The 21,479-nt window shown below is 48.6% G+C and overlaps 1 protein-coding gene across 2 annotated transcripts; it reads left to right on the forward strand.

Annotated features, from left to right (window-relative positions):
- Positions 1-1,643: 1,643 nt before the first annotated feature.
- Park7 (Parkinsonism associated deglycase) lies at positions 1,644-15,881 on the forward strand. Of its 2 annotated transcripts, none has more exons than XM_005334740.5 (7): positions 1,644-1,794; positions 2,768-2,876; positions 4,333-4,434; positions 6,728-6,787; positions 7,689-7,758; positions 11,971-12,057; positions 15,541-15,881. In XM_005334740.5, exons 2-7 carry the CDS (start codon positions 2,787-2,789, stop codon positions 15,699-15,701), a joined length of 570 nt encoding a protein of 189 aa, XP_005334797.1. In that variant the 5' UTR covers positions 1,644-1,794; positions 2,768-2,786; the 3' UTR covers positions 15,702-15,881. The 2 variants fall into 2 exon arrangements, with proteins under 2 accessions (XP_005334797.1, XP_013218077.1); XM_013362623.4 differs by having other exon boundaries at positions 1,723-1,845.
- Positions 15,882-21,479: the final 5,598 nt, after the last annotated feature.

The raw sequence follows: 21,479 nt of genomic DNA on the forward strand, positions 1-21,479 counted from the left end.
TCTTTGCGCCTTGCTTTTTGCTGAAGCTGGTTTTGAACTCGTGATCCTCCTGCCTCAGCTTCCCGAGCCGCTGGGATTACAGGCCTGGGATACCCTGCCCAGCTTCCATTTTTACTCTGTTGCCACTGTGTCCTGCTGCAGCAGACCACCAGCAGGTCTTATGAAGAGCTTTCTATGAGAGGCTGTGGCTCAATGGTAGAGTACTTACCTCGCATGTGTGAGGCACTGGGTTCAATCCTCAGTGCCACATAGAAGTAAATAAATAAAATAAAGATATTATGTCCATCTATAACTAAAAAAATGTATATTTAAAAAAAAAGAAGAGGAAGAAGAGCTTACTATGGAAAGGCAACAGCCTGAGGCCTTTTGGTTTCCTTCCATCCACTTAAAACCTTCCTTCTTTCTTGAAGCACAACCCTCTGACCACTTGCTTCCCTCTCTGTCACTCCTGTGTCCCACATTCTTTCAAAGCTGGAGGGGGACAGCTTTTGCCTACTTCCAATAGCCGAAGGTGTTGGAGTGTTGGAGTGATTGCAGAACTCCAAAAGTTCCTTCTTAAAATATCAACTGATCAAAGATGTTTCAAATGTTTGCACAAGTATGGAGTGTTGCATAAATGACTTTATTTACAATTTTAGTAATTAAAAAACTCACCACCACTGTAAGGAGCACGTGAAATGTATGAAAGCACTTTGCAAACTAACAACGAAAAATAAAATGTTATTTTTTGAAAGTAAATGTAATTAACTTATTAATTAATAATATTTTCAAGGTCTCCATTAATGTCTATTAATTAATAATAATTTCAAGGTCTCCATTAATGTCTAAATGGAGACCTTGAAAACACTGACATATTTAAGAACTATTTGAACTCATTCAGTACTTGTATGGAGTTGCCCAAATGTGCTTCCCACTGCTGGGAATTTACCTTGGTGATACTTGCACACGTAGGTCATGGGTATAATGTTATTCGATACAGTGCTACCTGTACAGAAAATGTTTGGAAATAACCCAGGTTATCAGTGGGGCACTGGCAAATAAACTATGGAATATGCCCACGATGGCAGAGCATGGGCCGGGTGTTCTTTTTGATATGAAAAGATTTCCACGACGTTCATGCAACAGAGGTAACTGTGTGTAAGGGGAAGTGAAGACCAAAGTACACAACGGACAACATTTTTATGTGAGGAAGAAGGAAAATAACAGTATTGACAGTATACATGTGCTTGCATGAGAAGGATGTACAGGAAGCTAACAACGCTGTCACCTGGAGGGAGAAGCGATGGAACTGGATGAGGACAGGAATGTCATCTTCATCATCTTGGTATGAAAGTGGCAAAAGCATTAATATCCAAAAACTTAAAATTAGGTCCTGTAAACAAACTACCCACTACGTATTTATCGACTTCTTTGCTTGGCATCCCTCTAATCCCGTAGGCTCGGCGGCGGCGGCGGCGGCAGGGCTTTTAACAGCGTGGAGAGAAACTGCCCAGGAAACGCAGAGCCGCCCGGGACCGGCGGCGAAGCGCAGGGGGACAACCCGGGAAGAGTCCCGGCAGAAAGAGGGGAGAGGAACCAGGCCGACGTGCGTGCAAGGGGGCAGGCGACCTGCGCAGCAGCGGAGAGCGGCCCGGCCCGCGCGGGGCGCCGGCTGCGAAGGCAGGCTCCCCAGCTGCCCGCCGAGCGAGCTCCGCCGGAAGTGACCCACTGACGCGAGCGGCGCGAGTCTGCGCAGTGCAGCGCCGAGGGCCCGCGGCGCGTGCGTGCTGGGGTGAGCAGCCTTCGCTCCGCGGGGTGAGTGGGCCAGGCGTCGCGGAGCTGCCGACCGCGTCGAGGCCTTCCACGGTGGGAAGGATAGCGGGTTGCCGACCAGCGCCTGGAGGAGCCGGGCGGGCCTGGGGCGCGCGGTGCCGGGTGGGGGCGAGCAGGGCGTGCGCATGTGGAAGTGTGTAGGTTACGGTCGCGGAGCGCGGGCGCTGGCCTCTGCCCTCCGCGAGAGCCCCGCGCTCCAGGTAGCGGTGCGCGTTCCTCAGGCTGAGAACCGTGTGCGCGTGTGTGACGCTGCCGGCCACGCCCCTCCCCGGAGCTTTTGCTTTTCTTACTGGAACTTAAAAAAAAAATTAAAAAATATATAAAAAATCCTCTCCAGAGCTCTTGCAGGCTACTTCCCACAACTGTTCCCGTTTTTTGCCGCTGGTAATCAGTGTGGTTGGGTTTTGTGAAACGGTACTTGAGGATCTGCGTTGTGCCGAGTGCGAGACGAGACCCACATTCGTGTTTTAGAAAACTTCGTATTCAGCATATTAGAAATCGGGTTTAAGGAAACGTGATAAAGAGCCTGCCCTTGTAGTGCCCGTCTGTGTAATACTAGGGAGGCTGAGACGGAGGATCCCAAGTTCAAGGCCAGCCTGGCAACTTACGTAGACACTCTTTCAAAATTAAAAAAAAAGTGGGGGTCAGTTGCCAGGTCTATAGCTCAGTGGTAGAACACTGCACCCCTGAGTTAATTCTCCAGTACCACAAAAATAAATAGAAAGAAAAGGAAAACCAAACACACGTTAGCAATCTCTGTCTTCAGCTCAGAAACAGAGCAACTGAAACTACCGTGTAGATTATTAACCAAAATGCTTTAAAAAAAAATACTTACCAAAATAATTTCCCTAGGAGATACTTAGTGTGCTTTAAAATGTTCCTTAACTTAAATATTTTGGCTATTATAGGGTTGTAGTGAAAGTTTTTTGACATTTTTTTTTTTTTAATTTTTAAGGTGTTAAAACAACATCAAAATGGCTTCAAAAAGAGCCCTGGTCATCCTGGCCAAAGGAGCAGAGGAGATGGAGACCGTTATCCCTGTGGATGTCATGAGAAGAGCTGGGGTAAGTGCTGTTTACTAGTCCTTGTCAAAAGGTTTGGATTTTTAAAGACATTGAATAGAGTGAAACCCAGAGTACTTCATGAAATATTTCAAATATGTTCAAAAATACAGTGATTACATAATAACAAGTATCTCTTTAATCACTGCCCATGTTTAATACTTATTAACATCTTGCCTTATTTCTTTCGGACCCATTTCTTTCACAAGGACAGTGTGGCTACTCTGCAGGCTGGCCCTGAACTTCTGGGCTCAAGCAGTTCTCGTATCTCAGTCTTGAGTAGCTAGGACTATAGGCGTGTGCCAAAATGCACAGCTGTGGACCCATTTCTTAAAGAGCAATTGCTTTAAAGAAACACACTTAAAGAGCTGGGGTTGTAGCTCAGTGGTAGAGTGCTTATCTAATGTGTGAGGCACCACATAAAAATAAGTAAATAAAGTAAATGTATTGTGTCCATCTACAACTAAAATATATGTGTGTGTATATATATATATATATATATATATTTTTTTTTTTTTTTTTAAGGTTCTGCATTATAAGGTCACTTCCAGACTATTGTCAGTGTGCCAGACTTCATGCAAGGCATTTACTTATATGCACCTTAATAAGAACTGTTAGGCATTGCAACCCATTTTACTGTTGAAGAAACTGATGAACAGAGACGAAGTGTGCCCAAGTTACAGAGTTTTAAATAGAGGAGCCAGGTGGTAGACCCACGCAGTCTGGCCTTGCAGTCTGTTTACTGCATACTTTTCTGGTTCCAAAATTGAAAATCCAGCTTATTCATTTGCTGTTGCTTGTTAATATTGCACTATGTGAATGTGCCACAACCTGTCCATTCTTCTGCGTCCAGCCTTGCAATGCTGTGGTACATACTGTACTTACTTATTGATTTGTGCAAATGTGGGGAAGGCTTTTCAGACTCTGCATCTAAAAATGGAATTGCTAGGCCCAGGGAAAATCCGCGTCATCGTCATAGGTTTTGCCAAGTTGCTCTCCAGTGTACCCACCAGCAGGGTAGAAAAATGCCCATTTTTTTCCTAGTACCAACTCTTTGTATTGTTAGCTTTTTAAGTTTTTGCAAAATAACGTGGGATTTTATTTTTTAACTTGCATTTCTACCTTATAAAAATGCCATGAGGTTTAAATGCAACAGGAACCTTGCAAGATGGGTTATTAATAGAATGATCGTGAAATTTATCTCCTGAATCAGATCACTTGTGGGAGAAAGGATTTTATAGCCAGACGAGGTGCCAGGACAGTGGCTATAAGTTGGGGTTGTCCCAGGCAAACCACCACAGACCTAGTTATTAAATACATAGTCAGTGTAATAGCTTACATTCAGTTTGGTTTTCTTGTAACATTTACTGTCAAGTTATTTTAAAACCCCGGAAAGATGTGAAAATGTTACTCTTAAGTTTATGTCTTAGCATTCTTAAATATGATGTCTTTCTCTTAGATTAAGGTCACGGTTGCAGGTCTGTCTGGAAAAGACCCAGTACAGTGTAGCCGTGATGTTGTCATTTGTCCTGATGCCAGTCTTGAAGATGCACGAAAGCAGGTTTGTTTTCTGTACATGAAATTATTCCTTCATATGGCTTCTATGTTAGTTTCTTGAAATGTCTTTTAATTATATATAAGGTCATTGTTAGAATAGACTTATTTTAAGGAAATTATTTTCCTTGGAAATATTCTCCACCAAACTTGAGGGTGTCACCTTTCTGCTGTACCATAGAACCTGGCAGTTGTAGATACTGCTTTTGTGTCCAGAAGGTGGGAGGGTGGTGTGTGGATGAGTGAATGGATGCGAAGGCGGAGGCGTGTGGAAGCCTCTTTCTGTCCTTTTTCTAAAGCTGTTTGTTTGTGATACATAGCATTTGGGTTCCTTTAACAAAAGTATACATAGGAGGAATTCTGTGTCAGTCCCCACTCCCCCGCTTTTCCTCCCCCTTCCCTTCCCCACTCTCCCTCCTCTATTCTATAGCTCTCCCTTTCGTGGCTCTTCAGTTTTAATTGTTTCTTTCTACATGTACATGAAGAGGAAATTCCCTTTGGTGTATTTATGCGTGTGTATGACTTTGTTTTGTTAGATCCATCCCATATTTCTTTCCCTCCCTCCCTGCCTCTCACTCTCCTCCTCTTGCTCTGCTGACCTCCCTGGGTCTTGATGACAGCCTATTTGCTCCTCTACTCTGCTCCAGCTTCCACAAATGAGAGGCAACATTTCATCCATGACTTTCCAAGTCTGGCTTATCTCACTTACATGATGGTCTCCATTTTCATTTAAAGCTGCTTCTCAGGTGTTTGATTCATCTCAGATGAAACAGCTTGCGCAGAATGGTTACAGGGTGGATAAGATTCTACTAAAATCCTTGCTTTTTCAGTACCTTTAGAAGGATGGTCCTCACCTTGAGGGTGACAGGCTCTCCTGGTTATCTTAGGGAAAGCCGGGTCCCTTGTCTCAGAAGCTCTTGCCCACCTTGCCACAGGTTCAGATGGGCCTGTCAGGGGACGAGAGGTGGGCTGTGCCATACTCAAGGGGACAGTGGCAGAAAGGGGGCAGACCGAGCTCACCATGGTTGTGCTGTGCCAGAACCCAAGCAGAATTCCCCATGTGAGTTGTCCTCACACAGTGAATATTTCATGGCTGGCTTGTGGAGAATTGGAACATTGTTAATATATACAAGTTCTTTTTTTTATCCTGTTAAAATAGAAATAGAAGAGAAAAATAAAAGATTCCTCTTTTCTATTCGTCCTCTGGTGTCTAGAGTATTTTAGATCAGCAGTTACCTTTGTAAGTATTCATTTAGTTAAATTATAAAGAGTGAAAGAAATTAGGTACTTCACTTCCATTTAGTTTTTTGAGTTTTTGCTTTGTTTAAAACAAGTCAGATATTTATGATATTAAAAAGTAATTCTAAAAAGTAGATGTCACACTACTCAGGAAGCTTAGGCAGGAGGATCAAGAATTCAAAGCCAGCCTCAGCAATTTAGTGAGACCCTGTATCAAAATAAACTATACAAAAAAGGCAGGAATGTGGCTCAGAGGTTGAGTACCCTTCAGTCCCTGGTACCAAAACATATATACACACAAAACATACGTATATACATACATAAAATTGTTACATACATTCTTCTCAAATAATAATTCAGGGCTGGGATGTGGTTTGGCAGAGCACGTGTTTGGCAAAGCAAGGTCCTGGGTTCAATCCCCAGCATGGTGAAAAAACAAAGGGCGATTCATCTGAGATAGACATATATAAAGTCAAAGTGCTTATTCTCCCTCCGTCCCCCACTCTGCTCTCCTTTAGTGGCTGTGCCTCTCTGAGTATCTGAATACACACAGCTGGGGGATGTGTGTGGCTTGTGGGTTCGCATAACGTGCATCTGGGTATGTGTGCTGTTTATACTTTGGTCTGTGTGTGTGACAGCCTCTCTGTGTAGCCCAGCTGGGCTCAGACCATTGTTCTCCTTCAGCTCAGGCACCCCAGTCTCTTACAAGAGTGCAGTTATCTGGAGCTGCTGCTCTGCCACGTGGACATCCTTTCATGTTTCTCTATTCATATATTCTGCATATTTTTTTTGCTAGTTAGAAACATCCCATCATAGGAACTCAGCATGACTTATTTAAATTCTTTTCGGGGATGGTTTTGGAGATTGAACTAGGGCCTCATGTGTGCTGTATTGCTGAGCTACACCCCAGCCCCTAACTATTTTTCTTTTGACAAATACTTGGATTATCTCCCATGCTTTATTTGTATCCACATTTGAAAGACAAAAGTGTTATTAGATTGTCACTTTAATTATATATTTGAAATAAAATGTTCTTTTTTAAATTTTTCGAACTATTACAGGGACCATACGATGTGGTGGTTCTGCCAGGAGGTAATCTGGGTGCACAGAATTTATCTGAGGTAAAAGCTCAAATTTACTCATACACCTCCAAAGGCTGGGCAGGGTGGAGTCTAAAGCAGGCATTTCAGCATCTACTTGTGTTTTGTGCAGTTTGTTATTTGGATATTTTAGGGAGAAGGTTGTGAAAGAAAGAAAAACAACTAAAATTAACCAAATCATATTATAAACTTATTTTTATTTTAAAAAATATTCTAATAGCTTTTGTATGAAAAGAGCTGAGCCAGTGATCAGTTACTATGAAGAGAGGCACCCATAGTCCACAGTAAGAGCATGTGTGTTTCCCCAGCTGCAGAAGAGTGCTCTGATGTTGTGAAGGCTGACACAGGAAGCTGGAGGCCAGCCATCTGCTCCGCAGTCTTGGTTGAGGGAGATTGTGGGGACTAGAGGTGCCAGCATGAATGACAATGGCTTCAGGGGGGTCCACCGCCTCTTCATTTTAAGTCTTGTGTGAAGAGTGACCAGGGAAGAAGAGATGGGAGGGGCAGGTGAGCAGGCAGGGGTGGGGTGTACAGAAAGACTTGAAGAGGCGCAGTGGACATTAGGGAGGTCTCCTGGTCGGTCAGTCCTCACTCTGCCATCTGAAGACCCCCACACCCCTCTGCCTCTTTCTCCATGGAGAACAGAACCACAGGGGTAAAATGTGCCAGGAGTTAGTGCTTTCTCCTGTCGTCTTTAAGCAAAGAGAGATGCTTTTCTTTCAGGACAAAAGCCTTGACTGAGGGTAAGAATATAGGTATGATATGAATTTGATAATTTTCATATTAATGATTTAGAGATATTTTGGGGAAATAGATTGAAGCTCTTGTGGTTTAAGCTAAAATCAAATTTGGCCAAAGATTCCTGGCGAGATGCTGGTTTACAACCTAATCATAGCTGGCTGTCTTTGGTTTTCTTTGACAGTCTGCTGCTGTGAAGGAGATCCTGAAGGAGCAGGAGAGCAGGAAGGGCCTCATAGCCGCCATCTGTGCAGGTAATGTGCCCCAGCAGCGCAGGGGGAGAAGGCTTGAAGGCTTCCATCCTGGTGTGCCTGGTTTGGGTGGCATGAAGTCATGTCCTTTCAGCAGAGTCCAGTTGTCTGGTCGGCCTTTTCTGTACCCTTGGTCTGCATTCTGTGCAACTTACTGTTTTCTATGTTCAGTTGACCTCAGAGGAAAACAAGGCCAATGGAATTCAGTGAACAGCTTGTCACAGCAGATCTTCCTGCCAGCACAGTCAGCAAGAACCTCTCAGACATAAACACCACAGCTCTGCCCTGAGCTTGCCCTGCAGGCTTGTAAGCCAGGGCGCTTGCAGCCTGTGTCCTGGGTGTTTCTGATTCTCTCTCTCAGGTGGTCTTGGGCCCTGCATCATCTGCCACATAATTGAGAAAAAATCTTTTAGTGCTTTGTACCCCATCTTTGACTCTTTGTAGCAGTATTCTGTCATCTGTGTCATTGCAAGTGCATCCTGTTGCTTGAAGGTCAGATGCTGTCCTGCTGTCAAGTGTATATCTCTGGCCAGTGCCCTTCCTGCTGTGGTCTTCATGAAGTGTGTCTCAGAAGAGCCAGTGAATAAATGCAGCGTGGTGGGTGGTTTGGTCAAAGTGACATGCTGGTGTTTGTTCAGTATGTTAGGTCTTTTTTTAAAGAGGTGGCAGCAGGGACTCTGTGCCCCAGCACTGGGCTCATTTTCCTCCAGAGGGCAGGCAGGTGAGAGCAGACCCTGGGGATGTCACTTGCTTTTCCTGCTCTCACACAAGAGTGGCATCAGAGGTTGTCAGAGCTATCATTTGGGCAGGGCACTTCTCATGCTTTTAAAATCTCCCAGTTTGGGGTTTGGGTGTAGTTCAAGGATAGGGCACCTCTTCGCATGCCTGAATCCCTGGGTTCCATCCCCAGCACCCCCTAAAAATCCCGGTTTTAATTTCTAACATGGCACACAGTGAGTGGTGTGACCCACATACAAACTGAAGGTGTCCTAAGACCTCCAGTGCTTGAAGCTGCTGCCTAGAGACTGGGAGGGACAACTGAGGCCCCTGTCCTGGCTGGCCTTGCCCTCGGGTTCCCCGGTGCGCTGGCCTCTTGCCGCCTGCCCTGGGACAGAAGGGCTTCTCTGAAGGCTCGCAGTCACTGTGTCCCAAGCAGCTGCTCCCTCCTGGGGAATATGTCATGGGTCCTATTAGTTTGGTCTCTGACTGCTCTGCTGCTGGGAAGCTAGCCTCATTCTCAGGTGCTTTGACCAAATGAATAAAGTGAGAGTCTGCCTGGATTTGTTTCCTTATTACTCTGCTAAAAGCAAAACCACATGACCTTTAGTCTTGCAGTGTCGTGGAGGTAGCAAAATTACCAGCCTCATGTGGCTCACTGTCTTGTGCTGGGATAAGCTTGACTACCATGCCAGGAATATGGGCCCTACAGTAATCGACTTTAAACTATGGGCTGGGGATGTGGCTCAAGCAGTAGCGCGCTCGCCTGGCATGCGTGCGGCCCAGGTTCAATCCTCAGCACCACATACCAACAAAGATGTTGTGTCCGCCTAAAACTAAAAAATAAATATTAAAAAATTCTCATTCTCTCTCTCTCTCTCTCTCTCTCTCTCTCTCTCTCTCCCTCCCTCCCTCCCCCTCCCCCTCCCCCTCCCCCCCTCCCCCTCCCCCTCCCCCTCCCCCTCTCCCTCTCCCTCTCCCTCTCCCTCTCCCTCTTCCCCCCCCTCTCCTCTCTCACTCTGTCTTTAAAAAAAAAAAAAAAGTAAACTACACTAGCAGTGTGTTTATCCTGTTCAATATCCAGTACCAGCATCTCTGTACTGTGTGCAAAGTGGGGGCACAGAGAGACAGGTGGTGAGAAGTGGATGTTGCAGTGATTATGTGGATGGGGACGATGGGACAGCAGAGGGTGGCAGGAGAGGGCTGATGTTTTGGTTTTGTGGGTCTAAGGATTGCCCAGGGTGCTCTACCGCTGAGCCATACTCCAGCCCTTTTATTTTTTATTTTGAGACAGGGTCTTGCTAAGTTGAGCAGGCTGACCTTGATCTTGCCAACCTCCTGCCTCAGCCTCCCCAGTGGCTGGGATTACAGGCGTGCACTGCTGTGTCTGGTTGAGATTTCCCTGTTTAAATCAGCAAATAAATAGAAGATTCTTTTGGAATGTTGCAGTTAGAATGTGAGAACTGCTTTTGAACTGAAAGAACATTAGGTCAGTCCCTGATAGTAAATGAGAAAGAGAAATTGGAGGGGAGGCTTTCTTGAGAAGAAGATAAAATGAGCTTTACTATGAGCGTGGAGGGATGCTCAGGGAGTTGGCCAGGGTGTTGTTCCTGTAAGTCTCCACCTGATGGTGCTGTGGGACGAGGATTCTGCTAGCCCCACCCTCAGGTCCTCGCTCAGAGCAGATCTAGAGGGGAGACTAGCAGCACTTTCATCCACCAGAGACTCAAGTAGTAAGAATAATAAATATCTCCTTTAATTTTCCAAGCAGGACTCCTAGGCCACAGAAAGCAGCTCTGAGCTTCATGACCAGGCATCAGTAAAGTCCTGTGTCCACAGTTGCATAGGCTTTTAACCCTGCCCCAGGGAGCAGCCTAAGGACTGCTGGTCTCGCCTTGCTGCTGTCCTCACCGAAACCTGCTTGAAAACATCAGCTCGTGTAGGGTTTCTTAGTTCTTCAGCTCTTACCAAATAAAAACTGAAGAGTGGTGGTTCATGACATGCTGGTGTGTGTTCAGTAAAAGTTGTGAGATAGTTATTCCATTTTCATAGACTTTTAAATTTGGCTACCACAGTGGTTATAGTAGTTGTCTTGTGTGTAGAATAAAAGTTAGAGTGGAAAGAGACGTGTTTGAGGCTTTTGATTTAAGGACTTGATGAGGACTTGGTTTGAAGCTGACACGGGCAGAAAGCCCCAGCATTGGTTTCCTTGGCTTGCTGTATGCGGCAGCTGCGCTCGGTGTGGCCTGCTGTGTAGAATTGCTGTTGCCGGGAAGGTACACTTGGTGAGCCTGCAGCAGGCGGGGTCCTCTTATCCAGGGGAGACCTGGGGCCTTCGAATTGTGTGTGAGACTTAGAAAACAAAAAGTATAGTAAAAAATTTTTTTAAAAAAAGTTTGAAGGTAGTGCGGTAAGGCTGGGGACTGCCCCTGAAGCCCTGTGCATGCGGGGCCAGTGCTTCCGCTGAGCCACCTGGTCATGACTTAGGGCGATTGCTAAAGTTGACCATTTCCAGTGAACTCTGTTTGGGTAGAAATCTCTGGCTGGTGCCTAATATTTTCAGGCTTTATCTTTTTTTTTTTTTTTTTTTAAGAGAGATGAGATGAGAGAGAGAATTTTTTAATATTTATTTTTTAGTTATTGGCGGACACAACATCTTTGTATGTGGTGCTGAGGATCGAACCCGGGCCGCACACACGCCAGGCGAGCGCACTACTGCTTGAGCCACATCCCCAGCCCCTCAGGCTTTATCTTAAGAGCAGGGTGTGTGATTTCACATGGTGACATTTCTGTGTGGTTCTTTGCATAACCAGTTTTTTCTTTTTTGGTGGTGCTGGGGATTGAACCCAGAGCCTTGTGCATTGCGGGGCAGGTACTCTGCCAACTGAGCTACATCCCCAGCCCCCTGCATAGGTAGTTTTAGGAAGCTCTTGTGCCTTCATATTTAAGAGTTAGTATTTCACAGTTGTTTCCTTCCGGGCAGGGCAGTGTGCTCTTCTTACTGCCTGAGTATGTAGATGGGTAGAGGGATAAATGAACATTAATTCTCTGTTTTTCACTTTTAGGTAGAAAAATAAAATAGCAACAAAGTCCAGAAGTCCAGAGGGTACTGGATGCCCTTAATGTGTAACTAGATCTTTCTTTTTGCCAGGAGTAAGGAAGGAAGTAGACGCAAGGTGGTCTCCCCCACCTTTGTACTCGGTGCATTGGGTCCCTGGGCACATGCTGTTAGCCTGCCTGTGCTTCACAGGTGTCAGGTTAAATCTTTTTGATTAAGTTCTCATTGAAGTGTTTTGGATTTGTGTATTTTGCCCCATGTGCTCAGCAAATGATTTATTCAGAGTGTACTTTACCTCTCCTACTAAGAAGTGTTTAATTTCAGAACCACAACTCTGTTTTATGTAAGAGCTTTTAATTTTGAAGAATGCATTTGCTGTTAGAATATTAAAGTATGATTTCTCTTTGTCGCCCTCAAGTTTTTATTAATCTTATTTTTAGGTCCTACGGCTCTTTTGGCTCATGAAATAGGTTTTGGAAGTAAAGTTACAACACACCCACTTGCTAAAGACAAAATGATGAATGGGAGTAAGTATGCTTATGTTTTCATATACAAAAAGACCTCAGAAAACTTATTAGCACCATCTGCAGCTAGAACGGGGTGGCACACAGGGTGTTCTGGGCTGAGGTGGGTGGCCTTGGTCCTCTGCAGCTGTGTCACGGGAGCTGTGCTCACCTGGGGCTGCAGAGGCAGGGCTCTGGGTCTCTGCTGTCACAGACAGAAGGTGGTTATGAGACATGCTGAGGTTGTGTTTTTATGAATGCTTTTCTAGCAGCCTAGGGTACAGTTACAACCCTGACCATAGTTTAGAACGTGCCATTTACCCACAGTGCACAGCAAAATGAACCTTGCTTTCTTCTCCCAGAGTGCCTGCTTCCTTGGCAGCATGGCCTGCTTCCTTGGTGACCTATTTCTTTTTTTTTTTTTTTTTTTTTTTTTTTTTTTTTTTTTTAAATATTTATTTTTTAGTTCTCGGCGGACACAACATCTTTGTTGGTATGTGGTGCTGAGGATCGAACCCGGATCGCACGCATACCAGGCGAGCGCGCTACCGCTTGAGCCACATCCCCAGCCCAACCTATTTCTTTTCTAAATAATAGTTGGGCACTTGCTTTCATCATCTTCTCTTTTTCTTTTCTTTTTGGTACCAGGGATTGAACTCAGGGCCACAACCACTGAGCCACATCCCCAGCCCTTTCTTGCATTTTATATTTAGAGATAGGGTCTTGCTAAGTTGCTGAGACTGGCTTTGAACCCACAATCCTCCTGCCTCAGCCTCCCAAGCTGCTGGGATTATAGATGTGCACCACCATACTGTTACCATGTATTTTTTTGAAAAATCAGTAACTTTTTATTAATTAGATATTAAATTGGGAGTAATATTATCTGCATGAAATTTTTTTTTTTTTAAAGATTTGGCTTTGGGTATTTAAATGGAGGAGTTTGATTTACTTGGAGGTAGTAGAAAGATTTCAGAGGGTGGAAGGAGCCAGAGCAGGCACTTTGCCCGCCTCGCCCACGCCCTTTGCCTCTGTGTTCTTATTGGGGGTGGTGGGGAGCAGGCTGCGAGGCTCACAGCCTCTTCTTGGTGAATCTCCTGATACCCAGGACCAGGCAAGGCAGCTGCCATCCTCCTGCTGCTCAGGTGAGGTTTTGCCCTCTGCCCATCCCTCCCCTGTGGCAGAAAGGCTCTGCGTGTTTAAGTTACCAGACATTGAAGTTAGCCAGTCCCGTCAGGAGGAAGCATGTGACATCTGAGCCAGGCCTAGTGCTCTAGAGGAGCAGCCACAGGCATGGTGGGCACTGCTCTGCGGGAGGCCTTGACTTGGCCTCATGGTACACTTGGTGGGGCAGTGAGGTTTCCCCAGGGGAGCTGTCCCGTCCAGAGGCTCTCAGCTTGTCAGGTGTTGAACAAGCAAGTTGTAATTCCAGTGACTCATTTTTTGTCCCGGGTGGCCTTTGTGTTGGTAAGCTCCAGTGGTCACCTGTGGGCTCCAGTGGCCACTGGCAGCTCTCTGATGGGTGGCCTCACTCAGGTGGGACCGTAGGTGGGGTCTTTCATTTCTCTGAGCCTCGGTTTCCTCATCTGTCACCTGGGCGTAGCAGTAGCATCTTCCCTGGCTGGGGTGGCAGTGAGCTCATGTGCACCCCGCGGCCCAGGCAGGTGTGGCTGCCGGTCCTCTGGCTTGCTGTGCCCTCCAGGCCGGGTGGCATGTCGCAGGTCTGGACAGCCAGCCCCGCTGGTTCTCTAGCTTTGCATTTTAGACCGCCCTGGCCTGGTTTAGCCAGCAGTAAATGGGTTTAGTCATGAGAGCCTTTCCCTTCAACGAGGGGCCCTTGTGTCCTCCACAGTAGTGTAGGTGGGAGATTCCCCCGTGCTCTTGTTGTTTTGGTGGGTGACTATTTAAAAAAACCTTTGTTTAGTGGACCTTTGTTTATTTTTATGTGGTGCTGTGATTCAAACCCAGTGCCTCATACACTCTAGGCAAGTCTACCACTGCGCTACCACCCCAGCCCTAGGGACCTGATTTTTAATGATAGTAAGGTGTAGGTTGCTGCAGGCGCTGTTAACTCACCTTGAAAAGCTCAAGACTACCACTGACGCATGGGGGTTCTGCTTTAAGGGGAAGCTCTGGCTGCACTTTTCGTATTTGTTAAGCCAGTGCTTCCTGAGCTGCTCCTTTGGTGGTGTCAACACCAGAAACAGGAACAAGGTGCAGCTGTGGCCACCCCCCCCCCAACAGGTGCCTGAGCCATGCTGTGCTGAGTTGGGCGGGGCGGGCGCAGCCCTGCTCTCTCATCCTTCACGGAGGTCCTTGTCTACTTTGACTCCTACCCTCCCTCTAGTGGCCCTCTGTGTCTGCATATTACTTAAGTGGGGTCACTGGCACCCCAGAGACAACCACAGTCACCCTGGATGCCTGTCCACTGCAGCCCCTTCACTGAGTTCTGAACATTTATCTCTGGGCCTTCGTCTCCCACCTTCTCCCCTTACTCTGCACCTCTGCCTGGTCAGCCCTTGCCAGCTCTCCCTTCAAACAGGGTCTTTTCCCTGCACTCCAGTCTCTGCGGAGGCCAAGCCTCAGAGGGCCTTGTGTGCCACAATTTGGAGTTCTGGGGCCCTTTTTAGTGCTGGGAGAGTTGGTGGGGTGCCCGTGGGGGAGACCTGGGCCTGCTGCACTCACGCCTTCAAATGACAAATAGGCGAGAGAGACCAGGTTGAAGGACACTACCATCTGCATACCATAGGGCACCACCTTTGTGCCATTGGTACTCTGGGCAGACAGGCACAGATGAAGGGCCAGAAAGGGGACAGATGGTCAGTTCCGGGAGCTAATAAACAGGTTAGTGGTGGGGTATTCATCAGGCCTGACTTGGGAGGGTCAGCGTGCCCTGTGCAGGGCTGTGCTGATGCTGAGACCAGTGGGGTGGGGAGCGTGGGGGACCTTCCTGGGCCAAGAGGATGGCCCTGGCCTCTCTGCCTGGACCAGAGAGGCCTGGTTCAGTAGGAGGAGCTGGAGGGTGCAGCGGGCCAGGCTGTGGGGCTGGCTGCTGCGTGCCGTGGGAGCGGAGGCTCCTGTGTTGGGGAGCTCGGGAGTCAGTATTGCCAGGAGCCGGCCACAGGGGATGGGCCCCGCGCCCTCCATGCCTCCCCTCTCTGCTCCAGCAGTCACCTTGGACGCCAGCTTGTGCTGGGAACAGAAAGGGACTAGCGAACCCCCCTCCAGGGACGCCCTCCATGTGGACCTCGGGCAGCACCATGTCCCTCGGGCGGGCGATCCTCTGCTCGCTCCAGCAGGTGTCCTCTGGCCCTTGCCAAGCAGTTGCTTCCGTGTCTGGGAGGCCCTCTGAGAGCTTGGGATCCCCTCAGCCAGCCAGCAGGAGGCGTTGTTTCTGTCTGGCTTTATGTGAGACCTGTGGCATGCTGTGACAGGGCGCTGACCCAGCAGTCACTGTCATGCCTCCCCCCAAGCCCTTTAAAGATGCATCTTGCCGTTCCCACCTGGCAGGTCACTACAGCTATTCAGAGAGCCGCGTGGAACAGGACGGCCTGATCCTCACCAGCCGTGGGCCTGGGACCAGCTTTGAGTTCGCCCTTGCCATCGTGGACGCGCTCATGGGCAAGGAGGTGGCCAACCAGGTGAAGGCGCCCCTGGTTCTTAAGGATTAGAATGCCTGCCCCAAGGGGCCAGGCGACTGACGGTAGTCCTCACTGTGCTCACCAACGCCAGTTGGTAAGCACGGCAGCGGCAGCCTGCTGTGTGACGTGGCCACCGCGTGCCCCCAGCCCGCACACTGTGCCCCTGCCTCCTGAACCTTGTGTGCAGAATAAAGAGGGCGTTGAGTAACACTGCTGCTGCTGCTGCTTTGTCTCCAGATTCTTCTGTGAAACTGAATTCATGATCAGTCTGAAGGTGACCACTGAGGTCCCTCTCCAAGAGGGGAGAGCGGGGCAGCGCCTCAGGAGTCTGGCCGTTTCCACCCGCTCCCCGGCTGTGTGTTCACGGTGCGGTTCAGAGCAGTGAAGTGGGCTGTACCTGCCAACTTTGTAAGTCAGCCAGCCCCTCCTTCCTTTTGTGGAAAGGGACCTCCGGTGGGGTGAAAACTCCCAGACTGCCCCGCGTCTCTCCCCCTCCTCAGGGAGCAGTGCCCAGCACTCCTGGGAGCTCTTCAGCTCCTGCTTAGGAGTAAAAATGTGCCTGGGGGGGCACACAGTCTGGGTCCCGTCAGTCAAAACCTCACATACCCTGACCACATGACCCAGATGAGATGGACCAGTGGGTAAGACTCAGTTCTGCAGCCTCTGGGTAGCTGCTGAGATGCTCTGCTGCTAGATTGGCCAGAAAGATATTCTGTAAAGCTGGAGCATTGACAGCCCCATTGGCACTGTGAGGAAAGAACCCGTTGGCCAGCAGACCAGTTGGCCAGCTCCTGGTCTAGAAGGCAAGGCAGATGTTAATTTTTTAATGCACACATGCGACTGCACCTTTTCCTCACAGTGTGGGGGATGATAGAATGCCAGCGAGCAGGAACAGTGTGGGGTGGTGGTGGGGAGGCTTCTGAGGGGGCCGCACTAAAGCTGACCCCTGAAGTCAGAGTGGGCTGGACTCTCATCCGCACTCTCCAATGCAACATTTACCATGGAGAAGCGGTCTTTGCCCCGCACAGTGTATGTTGTGAGAGCAAAAGGTGAGAACGCATTTAAAGTTAATTTTCTATAAGAAAAATGAAGTAGGTAGGGTAGGAGGCAGTGACAGAGGCATTTTCTGTGTGGTGGTTAGAGAAGGCCCATCTGACAAGGGGTCTTAGGGGAAATCTGAAGAAATGGGGCAGGAAAGAGGCAGATAAGTGTTAAGAGCCCTTCAGGCAGAAGAGACCAGAAGTGCAAAGGCCCTGGGGCTGGCTCAGGTGTGGAGGGCAGGGAAGGCCCTACCTCAAGACTCCAGAATAGACCCTGGATAAGACTTCCCTTGGGGCTCAGAGGCTTCCTGGGAGGACTGCTGGGGCAGGGCTGTGATGACAGTGAAGCGTGACCATGTGGGGCATGAGCGAGGACATCATGGACATTTCTCACATTTCTGACTTGGGTCTAAGGCAAAGTGCGGACTGCTCCTGAGCTGGTAAAGAGCTGCTGAGGGAAGGGGTGGGGTGATTGATAACAGAGGGATGAGTTGGAGATGTAAAATACCGGTTCTTTTCACTAACCACTGAGCCACATCCCAGCCCTTTTTATGTTTTATTTTGAAACAGGATCTTGATAAGTTGTTAAGGCTGACCTTGCACTTGCGCTTGTCTTGCCTGAGCCTCCCAAGTCACTGGGGTCACAGGTATGGCACTGTTTTCCATAGAGAAAGGGAAACTCTTACTCTGCCAATCACAAATGGCTGATCTGAAGATGGTTCACTGTTAACAGTGGTCATTCGCAGGCGCTGCCAAGTGAGCGGGGGTTCTGCCTGCAGCCCCCGCCGCCCAATACGCTCCCTGGAACTTGAGAGGTCTCCACAGGAAGGGAGATCCTGCGGGGAGTTCCTCTTTGAGAGTGTGTGCCCTGTGGGCAGCAGGGAGAGTGTGCCCATGGTGGGAGAGGCTCGGAGAGGAAGAGCTTCATCTGGGCGTCCGGAGCAGTGGTTTTCCCCGACTGTTGGGATGGGGCTCCAGGAGCGGCCTCAGCGGAACCTGAGGTCTCACCTGGCCCTTCTTGAATACTTGCTTGGGTGTGTTGATAATAGCGAAAAGTCTCCAGCTCCATCTGCCTGCTTCCTTCCTGGGCTACACAAACTTGCTGTCTCCTTCCAACAGTTGGTGGGGGGGGGGGGCTGTCTACACCAAGAGGGGACCTGGAGTTGAGACTTAGGGTGATGACCAGTTGGCTTGTCTGCCTCCTCCTCAGACTGGGGTCACCCAGAGTCAAGAGTTCGTATTTATTCTTTATGTTTTTCACTTTTTCAGTAAAAGTTCATTCACTTTAGAGAAGTAAGTGCGGCTCCAGGGCCTTGCCCAGGGTGCCTTGGAGAGTTACAAGGAATCTGGTCTGGAGGTCCAGCCGCCTGCCCAAAGCTCAGCCTCCCTGATTGGAACGAGAAGATTCTGGCAGCACAAGCAGCTCAGGCCTCCAGCCTCCTCAGGGCTGTGGCTTCCATTACCAAATCCAGAGGTCCTGGTCAGAGTGTCCCCAAGGGACCTGGTGAAGGGAGCTGTGTTCCAGTCGCTCACTGGTGTCACTGGGGAGGGGCCAGTGCTTATTGAGTTGCTGGTACCTGGCACCTAAAGGGGCAGGTTTGCATCTTGTGTATTTTCTTATACAAAAGGGATCACATGATCGCTCCACTGCCGCTGTCCACTCTCCCGGTTTTCCGATGGTTAGAGGAGGCCCGTCTGACGGGGCCCTAGGGGGAATCTGGGAGCCTTTCCTCAGCTGGATGTGGAGGTCTGTGTGCTGCCTGCAGTCACCGGTGTCATGTGTTGTCAAAAGTCTTTTTAGAGGTCAGGAGCTTGCCTGTCCTTTGCCTTAGGATTGCCATGAGAATCAAAGGCCATAGTAAAGGGGGAACACGTCTCTTAAACTGTGAAGCATTAAGTGTGCAGCCGACTGTATCATCTCAGAGTCTGCTTGCCAGCTCCACCTTCCGGGTTGTTGGTTCCCTGAGGAATGAGAACATTGATGTCTGCAGCTCATTCTGCAGAATCATCTGGAAGTTAGAGAATGCCTGGCCTTTGTGCTCACCAAGGGTACAGCAGGAGGGGTCTGAACACACCGTGGCTGTCACCATCTGCACGTCCAGCGGCCTGCAGGGGCTCATTTGGGTCCCCCAACAAATCCTGGGCCAGCTGCAATGCCCAGATAGATGAGATCTCCGCAGGGCTGTGCCTGCTAGGCCTCCGCCACTCCGCTGCCCACAGAACTGCTTTATCTTGCTTTTTCAATTCTGCACTTTCCTTTTTATGAATGTATTTTGTTCTTTAATTCAGCCTGTTCCTAGAGGTTTTTACTTGACTTCAAAATAACAGGGGGGGCTGGGGTTGTAGCTTAGTGGTGGAGTGCTTGCCTCACACGTGTGGGGCACTGGGTTCAATCCTCAGCACCACATAAAAACAAATAAATAAAATAAAGGTATTGTGTCCAACTACAACTAACAGAATATTAAAACAAAATAACAGAGGGGCTGGGGTTGAAGCTCAGCAGTTGTGTCCACTTAGCGTGTACAAGGCCCCAGTTCCACCCTCAGCACAACAAAAGAATTAAAAGTAACATTAGAATGGAAAGTTCATTGTCTTTAAAGAATCAGAGTGCGGCGCACAGGCCTGTATTCCCAATGACTCAGGAGGCTGAAGTGGGAGGACCACAGATTCAGAGCCAGCCTCAGCAACTTAGCAAGGTCTCTCTCAAAAACTCAAAAGGGCTGGGATGAGGCTCAGTGGTTAAGCGTCCTGTGTTCAATCCCTGGTACCAAATGCAGAAAGAAGAAGAGACAAAACTGGTAGTAGAGGAGCTGTCCAGACATGGACCTTGGGCTGGTGACGTCAAACCTGAGGGCAGCATTGTCGGCGCAGTGGGGATGGAGCCCGTGCCTCATTAGTCTTTGCTGAGTGCTTTTCTTTAAAGCCAAGAAAAGGACGTGTGCTTAGCTCAGGGCTCTCCTTTCCAAAGGAGAATAATATGTCACAAAGTTTACAGAAGAGAAAGTTGCCCTTTGGTCCTCAACCCAGGTGGACCGTGGGCTTCAGTCCTGTGTTCCTGACCTCAGGTCTGTCCTCAGCCTCTCCTCCTGCAGGGCGGAGGCCTCCAGCCAGCCTGCCTAGAGCCCAACTGTGTGGTCAGCCTTGCCAAATGCAGAAGGCCCTCCACACCATCGCTGGGTAACCAGCCCCAGGGGTGGGACGACCTGGAGGAAGCCTCATTGGGTGACTCTCAGACAGAGGCAGGGAGAGGATGGAGATGGGGAAACGGCTGTCCTGCCTCAGGTGGGCCCTGCGGCTCAGCCTTCAGAGCAAATCAACGCAGGAATACAAGGTGCAAGTTCACAGGCAGGAATGAGGTCACCCTCTTTTCTAATACTTGGTTATGCTTGCACATCCTTATCCGGGAACCATGGCCACTCAGCACACTTACGACAGAGCCAATTATCTCCGGATGGTGGATAATACTATGTCATTAGTCCGTGAGGCATCAGCTCGGTGCCACCTGGGTCTTAAAACACTTTTTAAAAATTTAATTATACAACAAATACGTCAATACCTGCTCCTTGGAAAAGACTCAAACAATTCATGGACATATAAAGCAAGACTTGGAAGGTCTCTGTCCTGCCCTCCCTCCTCTGTCCCTCTTCCTATTCTAGGGAAGTCCTCTTTGGGGTCCATCTTCCAGTTTAATTTCCATGAATTTACAAACATCTAATGGGACAAAGCCACACAAGTTACATTTTTACATAGACGGTACATGATAACTTCATAAGTTACTCTTAAATAAACAGAGGAAATGCGCTATTGTGTATCTTGTTTTGCACACTGGATTTTGGAAATGGCGTGCCCTGGACAACTGACCACGTCAGGTCCACACGTTCTGTGTAACAGTGACTAGAAGGCAGACGACAGAAAGTCACGGAAGATGAGGATCCGTCTGAGGAGACTCATCTGGGTAGATTGCAGCGGTGATTTACTTTCCTCTTCTGGTGCAGAAGGGACACTTTCCAGGGAAATTTAGGTCACCACACAGAATTGATGCTCTGCTGTAGGGAAAAAAGAAAAGGGTAGGGCCAGAGGACTCTTCCTGTGTCTCCTGATCCTGAGGTAACTTCAGCTGCAAATAATCTGAGCAACGTGGCATATTTGGGGTTGGTATGCTGGGACCCCCTTGAAATCTGATCATTTTTCTCTGGTCACGTTTACTCCCCGACTGCAGCCGCGAGAGGAATCCACCTCTAGGATTCATGTGATTGAACTTGGCCTCCTGGATAACCCAGGATGTCCCCCTCAGGGTTCCTCGCCATGGCCATGTTTGCAGTTCCTCTGCTGTGCCTGCTACCTGTCACAGGTTCTGGGGATCGGAAGGGGACATCTTTGGGGAGGGAGCATTAGTTTACATTTTAGGTTAAGAAAATCCACTTCTGGGTGGGGCAGAGCTCAGTGGTAGACCTGGGTTCAATGCTCAGCACCAAAAGAAGAAAGACAATCCCATGTTTTCTGTCAAAGAGTTTTTATTCTGAGTAGAGGTTGGAGTTTATTGAATGCTTTTTCATGTCAGTTGAAATCCTATGGCCGTCTGGCCTGCCTGCCTGCTTTCCTTCCTTCCTTCTCCTCCCTCCCTCCCTCCCTCCCTCCCTCCCTTCCTTCCTTCCTTCCTTCTCCTCCCTCCTCCCTCCCTCCCTCCCTCCCTCCCTCCCTTCCTTCCTTCCTTCCTTCCTTCCTTCTCCTCCCTCCCCTCCCTTTCTTCCTTCCTTCCTTCCTTCCT

This window comes from Ictidomys tridecemlineatus, chromosome 11 (assembly GCF_052094955.1).
Source record: "Ictidomys tridecemlineatus isolate mIctTri1 chromosome 11, mIctTri1.hap1, whole genome shotgun sequence".
In the NCBI taxonomy this organism is placed as follows: Eukaryota; Metazoa; Chordata; class Mammalia; order Rodentia; family Sciuridae; genus Ictidomys; species Ictidomys tridecemlineatus.